The sequence below is a fragment of the Capra hircus genome, chromosome 15, assembly GCF_001704415.2.
Source record: "Capra hircus breed San Clemente chromosome 15, ASM170441v1, whole genome shotgun sequence".
NCBI lineage: Eukaryota > Metazoa > Chordata > Mammalia > Artiodactyla > Bovidae > Capra > Capra hircus.
In genome coordinates, this window is record NC_030822.1 from 61,704,516 (window position 1) to 61,722,236 (window position 17,721).

Here is a 17,721-nt window from a genome sequence, read left to right on the forward strand (position 1 = left end):
CCAATGGGTCAATGATAAAATGAAAGAAGAAATGAGAAAATACCTTGAGAAAAATAACAGTGGAAACAGCACTACCAAATCTTTAGGATGTTGCAAAAGCATCTCTTAAGAGGAAAGCTTATAGCAGTACAGGCCTTCCTCAAGAAACAAGGAAAATCTCTAATACAACCTCACCTGCCATCTAAAGGAATAGAAAGAGAAGAACAAACAAAGCCCCAAAGTCAGCAGAAGGAAAGAAATAGTAAGGATCAGAAAGGAAACAAATAAAATAGAGTCCCTCCCCCCCCAAAAAAAATAGAAAAGATCAATGAAACAATGAGCTGGTTTTTTGAAAAGATAAACAGAATCGATAAACCTTTAATGAGGTTCCCCAAGAAGAAAAGGGAGAGGACCCAAGGAAATACAAGAAATGAAGGAGGAGAAATAACAACCAATGCCATGAAAGTATGAAAGTGAAGTGGCTCAGTCGTGCCCAACTCTTTGTGACCCCGTGGACTGTAGCTTACTAGGCTCCTCTCTCCAAGGGATTCTCCAGGCAAGAATACTGGAGTGGGTTGTAGGGGAGCTTCCCAACCCAGGGATCGAACCTGGGTCTCCCACATTGCAGGCAGATGCTTTAACCTCTGAGCCACCAGGAAAGCCCTACGCCATAGAGATACAAAAATCATCAGTGAATTCTGTGAACAATTGTATGCCAACAAATTGGACAACATAGAAGAAATAGACAAATTTCCAACAAAATCTGCTACCACTGTATTAGGAGTAAACAAACAATTTGAACAGACCGATCACTAGTACTAACATAGAATTTGTAATTTTTTTTTAAACTGCTAGCAAACAAAAGTCTAGGAATTCACAGGGAAATTCTGGCTTCACAGGAAAATTCTACCAAACATATAAAGGAAAGCTAATATCTGTCCTTCTCAAACTCTCCAAAAAAATTGAAGGAGACACTCCCAAACTCATTCTCTGAGAGTACCATTACCCTAATGCCAAAACCAGACAAAGATGCTCCAAAAAAATTAGAGGCCAGTATCTTTGATGAATATACATGCAAAAACCCTTAATAACATATTAGCAAATGGAACCAACAGTATATAGAAAGAACCATACACCACGATGAAGTAGGATTTATTCCAGGGACACAAGGACAGTTCAGAATTTGCAAATCAATCAGTGTGATATGTCACAGGAACAAATGGAAGGATAAAAATCCTTTCTGTGTCGAGACACAGAAAGCGTATTTGGCAGAATTCAATATCCACTCATGATAAAAAAAAAAAACTCTTATCAAAGTTGGATTAGAGGGAATATATCTCAGCATAATGAAGAACATTTTTATAAACCCATACCTAATATCATGCTCAATGGTGAGAAGCTGAAAGCCTTTCCTCTAAATTAAAAAGAAAGTCAGGGATGCCCACTCTTACCATTTCTATTTAACATGCTATTGGAAGTCTAACTCACAGCAATCAGACAAGAAAAAGAAATGAAAGGCATCCAAAGAGGAAGAGCAGAAGTAAAACTGTCACTATTTGCAGATGACAATATACTATGTATAGAAAACCCTAAAGTCTCCACCCAAAATTATTAGAACTAATAAATGAATTTAGCAAAGTTGTGGGATATGAGATTAAGATACATAAATCTGTTGCTTTTCTATATGTAAGTACTGAACTATCAGAGAAAGCAAGAAAACAGTCCCATTTAAAATCATATCAAAAAGAATATAATGCCTAGGAATAAACTTAACCTTGGAGGTGAGAGACCTATACACTGAAAACTATAAAACATTCAAGGAAATTGAAGCTGATATAAGGAAATGGAAAGATCTCCCATGCTCTTCAATTAGATGAATTAATATTGTTAAAGTGGCTTCACAGAACTGAACAAATAATCCTGATATTCAAATGGAAGTACAAAAGACCCTGAATTGCCGAAGCAATCTTGAGAAAATAAGAACAAAGCTAGAGATGTTACCCTCCCAGACTCCAAATTATACTACAAAGCTACAATAATCAAAACAGCATGAGCCTGGCCCAAAAACAGATACATAGATCAATGGAATAGAATAGTGAGCCCAAAAATAAACCCACACACTTTCGGTCAATTAATCTACTACAAAGGAGGCAAGAATATACAATGGAAAGATTAAAGTCTCTTCAACAAGTGGTACTAGGAAAACTGTACATCTATATGTAAAACAATGAGGTCAGAACATCCCTTCATACTGTATACAAAAAAAAAAATGGATTATTCAAAAGACAAAATGGATTAAAGGCCTAAATGTTAGACCAGAAACCATGAAATTCATAGATGAAAATACAGGCAGAGCAGTCTTTGACATAAACAGCAACAATATTTTTTTGGATCTGTCTCCTAAGGCAAAATAAAAGCAAAAATAAAGAAACGCCCTTAAACTAAAAAGCCCTTACATAGCAAAGGAGACCATTGACAAAACAAAAAGACAACCTACAGAATGCAAGAAGATATTTGCAAATAATGTGTTCAACAAAGGGATGATATCTAAATTATTTAGACAGCTCATACAACTCAGTATCAAAAAGCAAACAGTCCAAAATTGGCAGAAGACCTGAATAGACACTTTTCTAAAGATGACTTTCAGATGGCTAGCTAACAGCGTATGAAAAGGTGTTCAGCCTCACTAATTATCAGAGAAATGTAAATCAAAACAATAATGGGATATCACCTCACACTTTTCAGAATGGCTGTCATAAACAAGAACAAATGTTTTCGAGGATGTAGATAAAAGGAAACCCTTGTACTCTGTTGAGAATGTAAATTGGTACAGCCATTGTGGAAAACAGTATGGAGGCTCTTCAAAAAAAACTAAAAATAGAATTGCTATAGCATCCAGCAGTTCTACTCCTGGATATGCATTCAGAAAAAAAGCCAAAACAAAAAGACTCATGTACCCAGTGTTCATAGTGTCATTATAAGAGTCAAGATATGGAAGCAACCCAAGTGTCCATGAACAGACGAATGGATAACGATACAGTGCATATATACACACACACAGGGTGGAGTATTATTCAGACGTAAAAAAGAATGAGGTTCTGCCATCTGCAGCAACATGAATGAACCTTCAGAATATTATGCTTAGTGATATATGTCAGCAAAAGATAAATATTGTATAATATCACTTATACATGGAATCAAGAAATTAAATGAATGGAAATAACAAAAGCAGAAATAGACTCAAAGATAACAGAAAATAAAGTTGTGGTTACCAGCAAGGGGAGAGAGGTGGGGAGGCACACATTACAGCTATGGGATTAAGAGATATAAACTGCTATGAATAAAACAGATAAAAAACAAGGATATATTGACAGCACAGGGATTATAAATAATATAGTAGCTTTTAATGGGATATAATGTAGAAAACAATCATTGTGTTGTACACCTAAAGCAGATATAATACTGAGTTGGCCACAAAGTTCATTTGGATTTTTCTGTAACATGTTAAATGGAATTCAACTTAAATTCAAGTATGCTTCAATTTAAAAAAATAGGTATTTAAAGAAAAAGCTTTCAACCTAAAATACTATATCTAGCAAAAATATCCTTCAGAAATGAAAGTGAAATAAAAAATTTTTAAAGTCTTAAGAATTTATTGCCAGTGGAACTGTACTACAAAAACAAAAATGCTGACAGAAATTTTTCAGCCCAAAGTGAAATGATCCAAGAAAGTGGCTTGGATCTTTACCAAAGAGTAAAGAACATCAGAAATCATTTATATAAATAAATATTAAGAAAATATAGTTCATGATCGCTTTAAAATGCTCTTGGGCTAGCAGCTCAAGAAGCAGTCTTTCATAGCCAGTCACTCTAATATTTATAAGGAAACAAAAATGTAGACTAATAGTTTTGAAATCGAATACTGACATCAACTGTCAGAATCTCTAAGAAATTCCCAATTAAGTCAAATTGGGGGAAGAGCAGTCAATAAATGTGAATTTTCCATGATTTACCTTGGGAAGTGGTATAGATGCCATATCTTGAAACAGACTAAAAGGAATTGCTTACCGTGGAACAACAGACTGGTTCCAAATAGGAAAAGGAGTACGTCAAGGCTGTATATTGTCACCCTGCTTATTTAACTTACATGCAGAGTACATCATGAGAAATGCTGGACTGGAAGAAACACAAGCTGGAATCAAGATTGCCGGGAGAAATATCAATAACCTCAGATATGCAAATGACACCACCCTTATGGCAGAAAGTGAAGAGGAGCTACAAAGCCTCTTGATGAAAGTAAAAGAGGAGAGTGAAAAAGTTGGCTTAAAGCTCAATATTCAGAAAACGAAGATCATAGCATCCGGTCTCATCACTTCATGGGAAATAGATGGGGAAACAGTGGAAACAGTGTCAGACTTTATTTTGGGGGGGCTCCAAAATCACTGCAGATGGTGATTACAGCCATGAAATTAAAAGACGCTTTCTCCTTGGAAGGAAAGTTATGACCAACCTAGATAGCATACTCAAAAGCAGAGACATTACTTTGCCGACTAAGGTCCGTCTAGTCAAGGCTATGGTTTTTCCAGTAGTCATATATGGATGTGAGAGTTGGACTGTGAAGATGGCTGAGTGCCGAAGAATTGATGCTTTTGAGCTGTGGTGTTGGAGAAGACTCTTGAGAGTCCCCTGGACTGCAAGGAGATCCAACCAGTCCATTCTGAAGGAGATCAGCCCTGGGATTTCTTTGGAAGGAATGATGCTAAAGCTGAAACTCCAGTCTTTGGCCACCTCATGCGAAGAGTTGACTCATTGGAAAAGACTTTGATGCTGGGAGGGACTAGGGGCAAGAGAAGAAGGGGACGACCGAGGATGAGATGGCTGAACGGCATCACTGACTTGATGGACGCAAGTCTGAGTGAACTCCGGGAGATGGTGATGGACAGGGAGGCCTGGCATGCTGTGATTCATGGGGTCGCAAAGAGTCAGACACGACTGAGCGACTGAACTGAAAACTGAACTGATCACTGTTTGGATGCTTATTGACTATTTGAATGCTATTCACGCTAGGGTCTATCTCTGTCAGAAAAATAGGAACTTCTCCTTGGGTTTAAGACAAATACAATAATAAAGTGGGAACAGTACAATAAAATGGGAACATTATTGAGACGATAATGAAAGTATTTAAATCTGACAATGATCTATCTATAAAAGAAATCAGAGTAATATTTTAATTTAGGTAGCTAATATGAATCTTATTCTATAAATTCAGGTATGCCACAAAAGCCTGTTTAGGTATAGATCAAATTAAAATCTATCTTAGGCCCCTATTTAGCTAGGCTTTTAAGAAATCAAATTTTCTTTTTAATGGAACCCCTGTTTTCTTAGAACCAGAATACAGGAGACTTCTATGATGTCCTCAAAACAGATGAAATGCTTCTGACCTTCAGTCTCTTGTGATCTCTGCTGACGTTCTCTCTTTTATGCCCAGAGTTGTTTATTGACATCCAGAGATGTTCTGATTCCTTGCCACTTGTGGGCTGCAAATTTCTTATTGATGTAAAATGAAAACCTTAGTTCCTAGAAGCAAGCCTCCCCACTTATTCCTTAGGACCATTTCCTCAGGGATCTTTCTGTTTCGTTAGACACCTCAACTGAGTGGCATATGGTTCCCAGCCAACTCTTACGGACAACAGATTCTGTCTCCTCCCAGGTTTAAGGGAGTCTTTCCTGTCTTACCCTTTTTCTTTCACTAAGATATACCACTTTCTTCTCTCCTGGCTCTTATCATAGGTGCTTATTAAACTCAGAGCTAGCCTTGATTTTGGAGTACTTCTGTTTTTAGTTCTATAAAAGTACCTGAGATTAAGAATCACTAAGGAAAGAGAAGTCCTGGATTCTTGCCTAGAGCAAGAGAGAGGGGAACTACAAGATTACCAAATCAATTTCAGTTAACCTGATGCACTTAAAAATTTGTTCCTTTTGAGTAATTGTGTGCTGTACATTCAAACAGTGGAACACTGTACAGCAATGAGAATGAACAAGCTAAAACCACATACAGTAATATGAATGTCTCACAAATATAATGCTAAATGGAAGAAGCCGTGTACAAGAGTAGCACATACTGTATGGTTGCATTTATAAGTACTCAAACAAACAAAACTGTTCTGTTTTGTTAGAAGTCAAGATAGTGGGATCTAGTGCCTGAAAATGAACACAGGGACACCTGACAAGGTGGTTTTCTGTGAAATATGAATGAATGTGAGTCACATGGGTGTGTTCAATTTGTGAAAAATTTTCAAACTGTACTTTTAAGCATTGTACAGTTTATATATCTTAACATGTCAATTAGAAGTTTAAAAAAATGCCAAAAAAAGTTTTAAAAAATACTGTGTGTTTAAAGGGGTGATTTTCTTTAATTGCTTTGAAAAAAGTTTAAAAGTCTAAAGAAAATGCACCCTTTTTTTCAACATAGATTTTTGCTAAATAAATGCAATATTGGACATTAATGAACCTAGAAAATCTTCTGTTTAAGAAAGAAGGCATAAGAGATTATAAGCATTATGAAAGATGAAATTGGTCAGCAGCAAAAGAGATACAGTGCACGTTGGGATGACCAATTCTGGGAGATTACTTATGGGGAAAATTGCTAAGCAACAAAGAAACAAATTACAAATGTTTCTTAAGTGTATTTTTCTGGAAGAAGAAAATAACTAGTGTTTCCAACTTCTTTGAGAAGGTTAGAAATGTGATTTTAAGAGCTAATGAGTAACAAGACCATATAGAAATAAACTTTATTTAGAATTAAATGCAGCAGTGACTTCAGCAGGAAAATTAATAGTTATTTGTTGTAAATGAATTGATCTTAGATGATTATAGTAATTAAAAATAAATTTTGTATTAATTCATTGGCTAAATTTTAGTCCTGCCATATGTATAGAGAAATAAATGTTTCTTTTGCTGACAATAAACTGGTTTCTGAGCCAAGATATTTCTATCAATATGCCTAATTTCTCCTTAATCTCTTTAATCTCAAAAGAAACATTTTTTATTTGCATGACGCTGAAAACTACAAAAACACTCTGAGATAATTACCCCAGTTTTACAGATGTGGATGTTGAAGCTTAGCGATGTTATGTGATTTGCCCATAATGATACATATTGCATGTATTTTTGAAACCAGGTGTTTGAATTCCCAGTCAGTTACCTTTTCCACTATCAGTATACCACTTGTAAAAGAGCCATGAAGTAAAGTCCTGGGCCTGTCTTGGATCCATCCAGGAGGTTTTAATAAAACTGTGCTTGACTGTGTAGTTCTTCCTAATAGCCATTTTCACTTCAGGGTTCTTTAGGACACAGTTATGCCAAGGTTGCAGTCATGTGGGCCCTCATCAGTAACAGCCTGTTGGTATTCCATCTGAATTAAACAAGTTAAAATAAGTATTTTGCATAGTTTAATTTTGTTTCCCATTTTCTTATTGCAGTTCTCCAGAACAGAAGGACAAATGGCTCTCTCTCCTTCAAAGGTATTTTTTTTTAGTATATATTTTCTAATTCTGTAAGGTATAATTACACCTTAATAAATTAAATTAATTAAAGTTTTGTCTGCAAGAATGTGCCCCAAACTATCCCCCTTCACCTTAATAGAAATTGTTCATTTGTCCTCAAAATAAGCTGTTTAAACTGTACATAAGCTACTGCTTACTGTAAGTAATATTCTCTGATTATGTGTATTTCTTTCTTACTAGGAAGGAGAATGTTGAGGTCTGGTTAGCTCATTCTAGACAGAAATTAATCAATAATCTTTCCCATCTCTTTCTGTGTTCCCAGCCTACCATTTGGAGCTAACAGTTTCCTCAAAGCACATATTGTTTCCATTTCCATACATGGAGGTTTTCTGCTGAGCCCCTCAAAATTCAATTATTATCCCAACCTTTGAGCATATGGATTAAAATGATCAACTGAGGCTCGTCTCTTATTCTCATAGTCCTTCCGTCCTTCCTCTCTGCTTTCCCTTCCCAAGCATGGAGAAAACCAAGGTGTACAGCTCAATGTGAAGTAAAAGCCCATTGTTTCGGTTTGGTCTAGTAAAGTAGTATATATGCTCCTGTACTTATCACTAAGATAAGTGCTAAGTGGACAGTCCAGAAAAATGTAGGAAGTGTTGAGGATAAAGCATCACCAAAAGATGCCTTAACCAGACTATGCTTCCCAAACCTCTTTTGAAATGGATCTCCTCTGTTCTTCTTTGTGCCTATGCCTAATGTCCTGAGAATTTTTTTTTTAATTCTCTTCCAACCCATAATATAATCTGACTTTGCTGAGTCTTTCCATCTGTCTTTTTAAAAAGAGCACATAAATATATTGAAAATATTAGCAAAATAGAATGCTTTAAAAATAAGCCATTAGCAAAATCCATCTGACTCAGTGTTGTTTTGGGTTGTTGTTGCGTTTGATTAGATACATCAATCTAGAGAAAGAAAAGGACTACCCGAAGAGCATTCCCCTCAAAATCTTCGCCAAGGACATTGGGAATTGTGCCTATGTAAGTGTTTCTAAGTCAGAAAAATAAATTCTAAGTCCCTGCATAAGACAGAACACCTGGATAGAAAGAGAGACAGGTAGGCAGACAGACAGACTGGGTATGTGCTGTGGAAGGTAGGGGTTTAGAAAAATACATTGTGAGAAAGTATATTTTCCTGGGTATCTTTGTTGTACATATGAGAAGTAACCCTAGAGAAAATGAAGCGAGAGAAATTTATATTAACTCAGTATTTAACATTTACACTTGTTAAGATTATTGCCTGTCAGATGTCTCTGTCCTCCCTCTGGCATTAATGCTTCTCTAGATCTTTTCAGTAGAAAAGGCTCGTAGTAAAGACATTTCCACAAGGAGATATTTTCTATTAGTATTAAGCAATTTTTCCAACCTGTCACTTCTTGAGAGTGAGTTTTGGAAAGTTCTTCATTCTTTGAGTTTTTAGATATTGAATTCCTCAGGTTAATAAATGGATGAGCTGAGAGAGATACCATTTTTAATGAATCAGCACAGTTTTTATCATTTTGGTCAAAATAAAAGTTGTTTGTTTAGCCCTAGATGTTATGTGCAATTTTATGACTGAAATATAGTCCAAGATGTTATCGATGATGCACAAAATAGAAATGAGCATTTTTATGATACTGTAGATTGCCACACTTCTCAGCAGCTGTTTTATCACTCGCACCCTGCTTAAGTTCATGATGATAGGATACACTGTCTTTTGCTCTCTAAAGTTGCTTCATGGCAAGAGTCTCCTTACAGGGAGCCCTGCTTCCAGAGTGATTTCCCCCAAACAGGAGTGCGTGTATGAGAGGCATTCATTATCCTTGGCCTTTAGTTATGCACAACTTGTTAGTGAATTCTGCTAATGTGGGGAAAAATAACTACATGCTCAAGTCACTATTGTTTTTGTTTACTAGCCAAAAAACACGTATCTGCTAAAAATTCATTTGTTTTTTCTACCAGAGATGCATGCAAGAAAAAAAAAATCCTATAATTACTATTTGAACATATATACCTAATATTAAGAAAAATCATTATTTTAGAAACCAGATACTTTGGGGGTGATTATTAGTATTATAGGATAGATCTTTCTGGTGGAGGACAAACACTGAGCTTTCCCTGTTCATTTCTGATACTTTTGCTTAATCCTCGAAACTATAAGGAACGCAGTTTGAAATCAGTAAATGAATTTCAGAAGCAATTTGTTATTGTATTTATAGGGAATAAATACAATGATAGTTAAGTGATGAGTTATCAGTGGATTTCACTTAGCTTTATTTTTAGATCATTCTGTTTCCATTTATTTTACTTATTTGTGCCATTTAGGCCTTATCAGGGACACAGCACTAATTGCTTATTTATCTGATAATTAGAATATGTAAAATCTACCTATGTGCATAGTAAATACCTCTTTTTTAATGTTTATTTTATAATGGAGTATAGTTGATTGATTTAACAATGTTGTGCTAGTTTCAAGTGTATAGCAAAGTGATTCAGTTTACATAACACATGTATCTGTACTTTTTCAAATTCTTTTCCCTCTTAGTTTATTAAAGAGTATTGAGCAGAGTCCCTTGTGCTATATAGTAGGTCCTTGTTGGTTATCTGTTTTAAATATAGCAGTGTGTATGTGTCAATCCCAAACTCCTAATATTTATTTCTTTTTTGATAGCATAGCATTGTCTTATTTTTAAATAATGTCTTATAATTCAGTGAACTCTATAGGTAATCTCATTAATTCCATTTCTCTTGTTGAGAACTATTCATTTTTAAGCAGTAATCTCTCAGTGTAGTTGAGCATTCAACACAGGGATATTATAGATACTCTATTCAGTAGCAGAGTTGGTAACAGAATTGAGTTTTCTAAAATGTTCAGTTTATTTGCCAGACTCTTTGGTTTTAAGGCCTCTTCAGATTTCAGCAGTGAAGGTCTCAGCAGCCACAGTGCCTGACATACAGAAAGTGCTCAATAAATAGTGCTTTTAATTCCAAACTTGAAATTTTGTAACCAGTTCTTATTCTGATTTTATCTAAACTGATTTTTTTACCATACAAAGAAATGAAAACCCACCCTGCAAAAACAGTGCTCAGAGAAAAATGGAAAATAGTTAAATGTTCTCCTTTTTTTATTACATGTTGCTTTATGGAAACACTCATAGGCAGGATGCAGAGGACCAACCTCTCTGACTTTTTGTTTGGTTTCGAGAATGGTCCATGTAATCTCTCTGAACTATATTTATTCTTTTTCTTAATGGCTGAAGGTCTCATATTTTGAGTCATATTTTAAGAAGAAGAAGAGATGTTTTATTAAAATGAATAATATAAAAATTGAATGAAAATAAATTATAATCAAGGATCAGTGTTCTACCTAAGTGGTACTTTGTCAACACTTGAAATCAAGATTTGCCTGTGGATAATCATTTGACAATCATTATTTGTTCCCCTGGTTTAAAATCCTTTATTTATATCTGTATTTCTTTTTTTTCTCCACAGTCTAAAACTATAACAGTAACGAATTCAGATACAGCAAATGAAGTTATCAACATGTCACTACCAATGCTAGGGATAACTGTAAGTTACTCTGCTAGATATTCTTAATTAAAAACAGACTTTGATGCTTTGTGCCTAGCCACTCAGTTGTGTCCGACTCTTTGCGACCCTACGGACTGTAGCCCGCCAGGCTCCTCTGTCCATGGGGATTCTCCAGGCAAGAAGACTGGAGTGAGTTGCCATGCCTTCCTCCAGGGGATCTTCCCAACCCAGGGACTGAACCCAGGTCTTGCGCATTGCAGGTGATTCTTTACCATCTGAGCCACCAGGGAAGCCCTTTATTTGATACTTTAGATTATTATAAATACTATCCCTTCCATCTTAAGACAGCTGATTCATAGAGGTACCAAAGTCATATTTTGTTCCCCCACATATGGAAAATAATGACAACAGTTGTTTATTCTTTTTGAGAGTTTTATTTTCTTTTGAATTGAACTGTAGTTGAATTATAATATTGTATTAGTTTTAAGTGTACAACATAGTGATTTGATGTTTTTATGGATTATACTCCATATCAGTTCAGTTCAGTAGCTCAGTCACGTCTGACTCTTTGCGACCCCATGGACTGCAGCACACCAGGTCTCCCTGTCCATCACCTGCTCCCAGAGTTTATTCAAACCCATGTCCGTTGAGTCGGTGATGCCATCCAACTATCTCGTCCTCTATTGTCCCCTTCTCCTCCTGCCCTCAATATTTCCCAGCATCAGCGTCTTTTCAAATGAGTCAGCTCTTCGCATCAGGTGCCAAAGTATTGGAGTTTCAGCTTCAACATCAGTCCTTCCAGTGAACACCCAGGACTGATCTCCTTTAGGATGGACTGGTTGAATCTCGTTGCAGTCCAAGGGACTCTCAAGAGTCTTCTCCAACACCACAGTTCAAAAGCATCGATTCTTCAGCATATAATTATTGTAAAATATTATCTATATTCCCTATGCTATACATTGCATCCATGAATCTTAATTTATTTTCTACCTAGTAGTTTAATACCTCATAATCCCCTTCACCTGCCTTGCCCTTCCTCCTGACCTACTCCTCATTGGTCATGGTAGTTTCTTCTTGTGAGGTATGTTCCTCTTTTGCTGTTATCTGTTCACTTAGGGTTTTTGGGGGGATTTTACATGTGAATGAGTGCATGCAGTATTTGTCCTTCTCAGTCTTAACTTATTTCAGTGAGCACAATACCTTCCAGGTCTGTCCATGTTGTGTTGCAAATGACAAAATTTTCATTCTTATTTATGGCTGAGTAGCATTCCATTTTTTATACACACATATACCACATATTCTTCATCCATTTATCTATTGATTGACATTTGGATTGCTTCAATATCTTGGCTATTACAAGCAATGCCACTGTGAACATTGGGGTATATATATCTTTTCAAATTAGTGTTTTTGTTTTCTTTGGATATATATGTAGGAGTAGGATGACTGAATCTCATGGTAGTTGTAGTTTTTTGAGGAACCTCCGTACTGTTTTCCACCAGGGCTGCACCAGTTTACATTTTCACCAGCAATGTACAAAGATTCTTTTTTCTCTGCATTTTTGAACACTTTTGTTATTTGTGGTTGTTTTGGTGATAGCCTTTTTTAGTTTTGTTTTTGCATTTGAATGTCCAGTTATTCCAATAACAGTTTTTAATATTTATTTCTTTAGCTGCATTGGGTCTTAGTTGTGGCATAGGGGCTCTCTAGAGTTACACAGTCTCCAGAGCATGCAGCCTTCAGTAGTTGCTGTGCATACGCTACTTTCTTTGTGGCAAGTGGAATCTTAGTTTCCTGACCAGGGATCAAACCCACACCTCCTATATTTGCAAGCCGGATTCTTAATCAGTGGCCACCAGGGAAGTCCTGATGATAACCTTTCTTAAAGGTGTGAGGTAATATCTCATTGTTTGATTTGCATTTCTCTGATACTTAGTGATGTTGATATCTTTTCATGTGACTGTTAGCTAGCCACCTGCAAGCCATCTTTGGAAAAATGTCTGTTCAGGTCTTCTGCCCATTTGGGGATTGGATCGGTTTTTTGATATTGATTTATATGAGCTGTGTAAATATGGATTTAAATCCCTTATTGGTCATATTATTTCCAAATATCTTCTCCCATCCTGTAGGTTATCCTTTTGTTTTGTCACTGGTTTCCTTTGCTATGCAAAAGCTTTTACTAATTTAATGAGGTCTTATTTCTTTATTTTTGTTTTTATTCATTTTGCCTTAAGAGATTGATCCCAAAAAAACATTGTTAAGATTTTAAAAGTGTTCTGCTTACGTTCTCTTCTAGGAGTTTTTGTTTTTCAGTTCTTAACCTTTAGGCCTTCAATCCATTTTGAATTTATTTTTGTATGTGTTAGGGAAAATATTCTTACTTCATTTTTCACATGTTGCTGTCTTGTTTTCCCAATACCACTTATTGAAGAGACTTTATTTAGTTTTTAAACACTACAAAAAAAAGAAAGAATTTTTACTAAATTGCCCTTCCTGTTTGCAATAAAGTTTTTTGAGTAGGAGACAGTGAAGGACGTGATGGAGTAGTGGAGGGCAGTAGGAGATGTAATCTCTTAGCCAGGACCCTCCATTATAAGGTCAGGATCATAATTTTTAATTAGAAGATAAAGGTAAGAATATTAAATATTGCCCATCTGTTGTAGTTTCATTTAAAACATTTTTGCTTTATCCTCTTTTAAGGGATACAGCAAAATCTGTATAATTTAATATTGTTTCTTTCAAGTGGGATTTTTAAATATTGCTGGGTTGTAATTCTGCTAGTGAACAGTTTCATTGTTCCCCATAACTGAGCCTATTCTCTAGACAGAATTCTTATCCTTTCTGTCCCCAGGACTGGACTTGCTCGAAGTAAAGCCCGTGTAGACTGTGCCAGCTACCTGTCTCTCTCCTCAAAGCCCCGAGGTCATTCTTCTCCTTCCACTCAGAAGCAGCTAAACTAATAGTCAGCCTTTGAGATTTTACTTTTTCATCACAGACACAGCAGGGTTGTAGCTTTCTGGATAACAAAGTTGTCTTTGCAGGGGCATGTTGTAGATTAAGTCCAATATTCTCTGAGAAGTTCAGAGAAGCAGAAGTTAGAACTCTGAAAAAGATCAGTTAACCTTTCAGAAAACCAAGAAATTTCTTACTTTGTGAAAGAGCATATATATGATTTCATATTCTGTTCACTTCAGTTCAATTCAATTGCTCAGTCATGTCTGACTCTCTGTGACCCCATGAATTGCAGCATGCCAGGCCTCCCTGTCCATCACCAACTCCCGGAGTTCACTCAGACTCATGTCCATCAAGTCAGTGATGCCATCCAGCCATCTCATCCTCAGTCGTCCCCTTCTCCTCCTGCCCCTAATCCCTCCCAGCATCAGTCTTTTCCAATGAGTCAACTCTGCATGAGGTGGCCAAAGTACTGGAGTTTCAGCTTTAGCATCAGTCATATTCTGTGGGCTATCCATAATAGTGAGGGCCTGATTCTGTTACAATCGGTGGAACCCAAGTCATCCCTAGGTAAAAATGAGTCCTCTGTTTGGGTTTAGAGAGGTTGTAGAATCAGCACTACCATCTTCAAAAGCCATATCCACCCGCTGTAAAGCTTAAAGGCATTTATATTGCCCCCCTTTTTTTTGCAAAATATAAAAATGCCCAGAAAATGTATTCTTATTCATTTACCAAATGTGAAGAATTATTGTTAATTCTTTTATCTCCAAGGGCTCTGAGAGAGAGTACCAGTTATGGGTCAATTCTGGCAAAGAGGAGGCACCATACCCACTTATTGGTAAGTTTCTATGAAGATCTAAGATAGAATTGATTGTGAATTAATTATAATTCTAAATGTCTCAGCGAACTGACTGTATAGTCCTAAACTTAAATACTGTTAAATATTAAATCTTCTATAATATTCATGTGTTAATTTAATAAATGCTTATCAAGTATTTCCTATGTGCCAGACAAATGATATCTCTTTATTCGAGCAGCTAATGATATAGTTGGAAAGAGAAATGTGAATTTTCCTCTTTTTTTTCTTTACAAAGAGAACTATCTTGTCAACTTTTTAAACATTTTTTCTGAAAAAAGCAATGTATGTTGTTATTCCTTTTCCCTATATATTTATTTTTCATGTTTAGATTTTTAATTTCCTGTTCCCTTTCCTACCTACTACTTGCCTCTGTGGAAGACTATCTATGATCCAATCATGCCTCAATCTGTCAGTGAGTATTTAACATCTGCCCTGCACCAGGAATTTTCCTAGGCATCATAAGGACAATGAAATTAAACCATTTTGATTCCTAAATATCCTCATTGACTAACTTAGCAGTAACTACTAGTTTACTAACTACTTTGCTGTTTCTGTAGTCAAATTTTCCAGCATTTGTTTTGAAGAGTCATTGATAAAAATGATTTATTACCTCACCTTATTTTAATTTATTTTACTAAAAAATATTCTTGATAAGTGAGTCCATTCAGTGTGGTTAACAGACAAAAAACAATTACATTAAGGGACAGCATCTGTAGCAGATCTTGAGATGATAACCATTGTTGATGAGAGTTCTGTTAATAAATTTTAAATGCTTACTATCTGCCAGACATTGTCCAAAGCATATCATCTGAGTTATCTCATGTTATCCTTTCATTTACCTGTGGAGATCACTACTGTGTAATTCAGGTTTCAAACAATCTGAGTAAGATAAAATCAAACTTTTCTATGAAATGTATGTTCTCAGACTTAAAACAAGTTGTTATGCACACAGCTGGGAACAAAAAATTCTTTGCATTTCCAGTTTCTTAGAGTTGACATTTTATAAAAGTCAGTAAGCAACAATTAAAGCTGGGATTAAAAACCAAATGAGTACTTAAAACAATTGTTTTAATAAAATATATTAATTTAATTATGACTGTATAGACGGTAACTCTCAGGCTTAAAACAGCTTTAAGCTTCATTTCTAACTCTCGCTATAAGAACCATCGAACATGAAACATGATTGTTACCTAGAACAGTTCTCCACTTCATATTTTAACATGCTTTGCAAACTTCAATTGTATATTAGCTATTGGCTATTTTGATAAATTGACATGGCTTTATTACTATGATAGAAGTCCTTTTTTTTTCTTTGCCTTAATCCCTGAGAGTTGCTGTGGTACTTGATGTTAATGGAGCACTGACATTGTATACCTATGCCAGATGGTAAAGAAAGAGTTCACTGAATTACATTCAGTGAAAAATCAGGGATATAAGAGAATTTACTCTTTTTAAAAAGTAAACAGATCTACAGCACAAAGGTAGTTGGTGAATAATTAAGAAAATGCAGCTGCTTAAAAGTACTAAAGAACAAAAAAATTATGTTGCAGTCAGATGCAGAGTCAACGTAGAGTTTAGTTTTTCTAGTTTGAAAATTACTTTTTGAATCTTGTCTCTGTGTTTCTAATACCCTGCAGTCTTTCTCCTAATTCTTGCCTTTGAATAGCGACCTCAGAGCTCAGTGCTGGGAGGGAAACATAAATCAAACAAACCAGTCCTTTTGCTATTGAGTGACTAATTATATAACTAATAAAAAGTATAAAATGTCTTTTTCAGAAAGATATCTTGTGTTGAATAATAGTAATAATAGCAATGCCTGAAATATGTAATTTTTGCCCTTACTATTTAAAAAAGTATTAATTCTAAGGTTTACTTATTTGATCCTTATAATGTTATATGATAGGTAGGGTAAATATTTTAAGTCATGGATTTAAGGCTGAGAGAGGTCAAGGACTAACTGAAGATTTACAGAATATAGTTAATGTCAAAGGAGAAACTAGAGTGCCTTTAAATATGTTCACAGATGTGAGCATAGGAGAAGTCAACATTATGCAACTCACAGACTAATCTGTGCATTCCCAAACAAGATACTCTTTAAAGACGTTTTTTTCTCTTTGCTTTTTTCCCTCTGCACTCCAAAAATAAACTTCTCTGGTTGGGCCACCTGCACTATGCACTGGTCTCCAGCTGTAAGAGTGTGCATGGTGATCATTAAGTCAACGAAAGGATTCTTTATACCGGAAGTCCCAGGAGCAAACTGCAGTACATTCCAGTACGCAGCACACACAGCCACAGTGTTAGTCTGCCTGAAGTCTGCATTTGGATTTTTTTTTCTCTGTGTAGGGCATGAATATCCCTATGGAATTAAAATGAGCCATCTTCGAGACACTGCACTCCTGGCACAGGGATCAAAGGACTCCCCCACACCTTCCAACCTCCAAGAGCCCTTCCTTACAGAGCAGCTGCCCCGAGAGATGCAGTGTCAGTTCATCCTGAAGCCCAGCCGCCTGGCTGTGACCCAGCAGCTGAGTGGTGAGTTTTCTCCTCCCTCATACAGCCTTTTTTTTACCAAAACTTTTCATTCCTGAATGCAAAAAAAGTTCTTTGCCTTTCAGCCAGATGAAATATTTTTTTCTTTTAAATTTGCAAAGTGTTTTGAAGGAAAGATGGAGTTTTAGAAGACAGTTTTAAAAATTAGTGGTAGGACTGACTGACTTGTAATCAGCAGCTAGTAACTGCCATAGAGTCTGTTCCTTCTTTCTTCGCTATTCTTTCCCCTTTAACCTTATGTCCACTGCAGAGTCAAAGGCACCAGGCAATGGTGCAGGTGCTTCAATGCTTTCTTTGTACTGTAATACAT

The 17,721-nt window shown here is 35.9% G+C and overlaps 1 protein-coding gene across 3 annotated transcripts in view; it reads left to right on the plus strand.

Moving 5' to 3' along the window:
• ARHGAP20 (Rho GTPase activating protein 20) overlaps nt 1-17,721 on the plus strand; it is a 205,789-nt gene that overhangs the window by 149,892 nt on the left and 38,176 nt on the right. For 2 of the 3 annotated variants that reach the window (XM_018059812.1, XM_018059811.1), the window contains exons 5-9: nt 7,461-7,502; nt 8,437-8,521; nt 11,012-11,089; nt 14,774-14,840; nt 17,205-17,393. In XM_018059812.1, coding sequence (XP_017915301.1) covers nt 7,461-7,502; nt 8,437-8,521; nt 11,012-11,089; nt 14,774-14,840; nt 17,205-17,393 — 461 coding nt within the window. The remainder of the gene's footprint in view (nt 1-7,460; nt 7,503-8,436; nt 8,522-11,011; nt 11,090-14,773; nt 14,841-17,204; nt 17,394-17,721) is intronic. The other variant, XM_013969522.2, reaches the window with a different exon arrangement.